Raw genomic sequence first — 3,844 nt, 5'->3', positions numbered from 1 at the left:
GGAATGCTAAGTTAACTATACAGCAGTGATTTAACTGTGGTTATTATTGGTTTTACAGAAATCATTAACAACTATTCACCAAATTTTAAAGAATAAAACACCAGGCTGGGCGCAGTGGCTCACGCCTGTAATCCCAGCACTTTGGGAGGCCTAGACGGGTGGATCACAAGGTCAGGAGTTCGAGACCAGCCTGGCCAATGTGGTGAAACCCCGTCTCTACTAAAATACAAAATGAGCTAGGTGTGGTGGCAGGCGCCTGGAGTCCCAGCTACTCAGGAGGCTGAGGGAGGAGAATCACTTGAACCTGGGAGGTGGAGGTTGCAATGAGCCAAGATTATGCCACTGCACTCCAGCTTGGGCGACTGAGCGAGACTCCATCTCAAAAAAAAAAAAAAGAATAAAACACCAAGTTTAGAATTCTGTATGCTTAATGCTTACACCTGAAACTAAAATATTAATATTTTACACAGCTAAGAGAAACCAAATTATAATAGTACTGATATATGAAACATGAAGAGTCTGTGGTTTTAAATTTACCCCTTATCACAGCCCCCCAAAAAATCTGATTTATAGCAAGCATTATAAAAGTACTTCTAATGTGCACCAAAGTTTAATTCTGTGAGGCCTAGTTACTAGCTAGCTGTAGCATCTCCTAGGATTGATCTTAAAGACGAACCTGTTTTCTCCAATGTGGTTTACCACTGGCAGCCATCCTTTTACTGCAAATCTGCCATCAATTAATTTATATTTTCATATATACATTCAGAAAACAAAACAAACAAAGCAACAACAACAACAAAAAAAACCAAGAAAACTCATACAACTTCTTGAAAATTAAGAGTGACTTTCTACTGATTAAAAGTTGAAAGTCTAAAACTAGTGAATGCATAGGTATTTTTTAACATACGTGATTGAGGGGATGGGTGGTTGGGGGGCTGGCTAAATACAAAACTAAGGAAGCAAAAGAAGAAAAGTGGTTCACTTTTCCATACTGTCACATACCAATCTCATCACTGTCAAAGTCATCTGAGTATTCAGAACTCCTTTGTCTGGCTGAGCGAGCTGTAATTGCTCTTATTAGCTCATCCTGAAATGAGATACTGAAATCAATTTCCATCCAAACATGGAGGTATCATATTTACAAGTAATTCTTTAAACAAATAATGCTTGATTCACAACTGCTTTCAGACTTAGGTTTCATTCATCTAACAAATATTTCCTGCAGGCTCACTTTATGCCATGTACCCACTTTATGCCTCATACTCAATGCAGAGCATCACAGACAAGAGCCCTTCCTCATGGAGCTTGCAGTTAAACTAGAGGAGACACACATTATCAGATAAATTAATTGCAGGTTATAATTAGAGCTGGAGGTTGACAAACAAGAAGGGGCTCAATTTAGATTATAATTTATTAAAACTGGTATTTTGAAAGAAATGGTATTTTAAGAGCTGTTGTCTCAACATATTTCAGAAATGGATGCAATCAATATTGCAAACTTAGAGGCTGAGTTCAAAATTGTAGTGACTCAACAGAAAAAAACAAACATTATGTGACAACAGAAAAAAAAGTTTTATATAAAATGGCAATTTAAGGTTGCAATTCCACTTTTAACTTAGTAGGAAACTAGTATTGAGGCTACTTCGGCAGTCTTAAAACCATATAGGGGAGTCGGTAATACTGAATGGAGTCCAAACATGATCATGTGCAAAACCTCAAAAGAAATGTAAGATTTACTCCTGCTTTATATAGGACTGTTCCTAGAATCACCAATTTCAACCCATCTAATACAGTGCTTACACTGTGAAATGATTCCAAATAAAAATACTTTACCTGGAAAGTAGTTCTTTTGGTAACTTTGGGACTCTTTGTATATGCCAAAGTGGTGCTAAAAACTTCATCAGACATAGTGTATTTTTTTCTCGTTACCTTTATAAAATAGCTAATTATTAGAATAATTCAACTTCTGATGGTGGCTGAAATATACAAAAAACAAATCAGACTTCGCATGCTTGAGAATTTATTTTACTACATTTGATTCTACTCTCCCCGCAAAGGTCAAAGAAAAGCATCTCATATGAACATTGGGCTACACCTTCACTTAAAAATGTAAAAGGAGTTCTCGTAAAGAAATAGCAAATTATCACAAGCTTATTTAAAAAAAATTCAAATGGAAGATATCCTAAAATAAAAATTCAAATGGAAGATATCCTAAAATAGTTTTGCAACTACTTAAAAAGTCTGCAAATAAATGATTACAAGTTAATAAGACAAAATGATGCCAATTAAAATAGAACACCTTATTTTTCACCTCTCTTCTAAAGTATAACATTGCCTTCAAAATAACTCATGTCTTATTTAAAAGGCCATCAAAAGGATCGTCGGCGTAAAAATTATAAGCACCACCATCATAAAAATGTATCTATATATTTGCATATAGTGCTATTCAAAGAAAAATATCTTAATGCTAACCCGCAAACAGCCAGCGATATGGATTGCAAGCCATTTTTTCCTCTCACAAAAGTGTTAAAGAGAGCCAGGTAAGCAAAACGACGAAGCTTTCGCCATGAGCGGAATTAAAATCGCGGTTTCCGTGCTCGGAGCAGAGGCCTTGCAGGGCCGCCCATAGCGGTGCGCGCCCCGGGTTCCGTTCCCTACCAGGCCAGGTGACGTCCGGGTGCTCGCCGCTCTTCACCGCGCCATACGCTGAGCACCAGCGAACACCAGGCTCGTGCACGCCCAAGCGCAGTCTCTGTCCGGATCCCCCATGGTCCCCAGGTCCCGCTTTCTGTTCCCAGCCCCGGACGCCCGTGGGCAGTTCCCCGCGACCCTGAGAACCAAGAGCCAAGCCTCGGGTAGGACCTGCTCACCTTGGCCTGGGCCTGGCTGCGCCCGCAGAGCCGGTCCTGCAAGGAGCGAGGAGGAGGGGCTAATAACAGAGGCGGAGGGCGGTTGCTAGGAAACAGAGTCTCCGAGAGGAAGTGACTTCCCTACCGCCGGGTCTCTCGGGTACCCAACACCGCTCTTCAGCCTAACGTGTTGCTGGGGCAACCACCTAGACGAAGGAAGTGACATCACCGTCCTGGGTCTTGGGAGAGGGGTTCGTTATTGGCCGCTTGTGTGCATGTGTTGTTGCCTAGGAGACAGGACCAACCCAACTCCCACCCAGATAGCCTTAGTCTTGCCAATGGAGTAAGGGCCCTTATCTGCACATGTTGCAGATAAAGCACATTCGTCGTTTTGCCACAGTTAGGACGTGAAGTTCTCTGAATCCAAGTACAGTGTCAGTGCATGGGACAGAATAGTACGATAATGACGTTTGCAGAACACTGCTTCTGACTGCATGTTTGAATTCTGGTGACCCTTTCCTACAAACGTGATTGTCCCAAGTTAAGGGCTTTATGAACCAGTTTCTTCTTCTGGGGGAAAACAAAAGTGTACTAATAATAGACAACTTGAAAGGCTGTTGTAAAATTGAATGAAATAATGCAAGCGGAACACTTGGAAGAGTGCCTGAAATTGTATTCGGTATTAGATATGCTGCTCTTCATGCAACTAAGCTGCAAAGGGCCTGGAGAGAAGTCAACTCTTGTGGACACAAATGAAAGCCCATTTGACATCTTACTTTAATGTAAAATTCCCCCACTTTGTATACTTAGTGAGTAATCTTATTCGAATCAAACCAGACAAGCAAAATGATCCACTAGGCTAAAAGACCATGTGCTACTAAAGTAAACAAAATCAACATCATTTAATTAGCATAGGAAATTCTTAAAGCAAATAAAACCAAAATACTTATTGGACGTCTTTAAAATAACATGAATTTTACTATTTTAATTTGTAA

At 40.3% G+C, this 3,844-nt stretch overlaps 1 protein-coding gene across 1 annotated transcript in view; it reads right to left on the bottom strand.

The window, feature by feature from the left end:
- MAP9 (microtubule associated protein 9) overlaps positions 1-2,999 on the bottom strand; it is a 35,753-nt gene extending 32,754 nt beyond the window's left edge. Inside the window, 3 exon segments of the mRNA XM_017871026.1 lie at positions 1,003-1,087; positions 1,834-1,976; positions 2,871-2,999. Of these exon segments, the coding sequence (XP_017726515.1) occupies positions 1,003-1,087; positions 1,834-1,908 (160 nt within the window). The 5' untranslated portion in view covers positions 1,909-1,976; positions 2,871-2,999.
- Positions 3,000-3,844: the final 845 nt, after the last annotated feature.

Source organism: Rhinopithecus bieti, unplaced genomic scaffold, assembly GCF_001698545.2.
Source record: "Rhinopithecus bieti isolate Rb0 unplaced genomic scaffold, ASM169854v2 scaffold_3878, whole genome shotgun sequence".
Lineage (NCBI taxonomy): Eukaryota > Metazoa > Chordata > Mammalia > Primates > Cercopithecidae > Rhinopithecus > Rhinopithecus bieti.
This window is presented reverse-complemented; position numbering and strand designations above follow the sequence as displayed.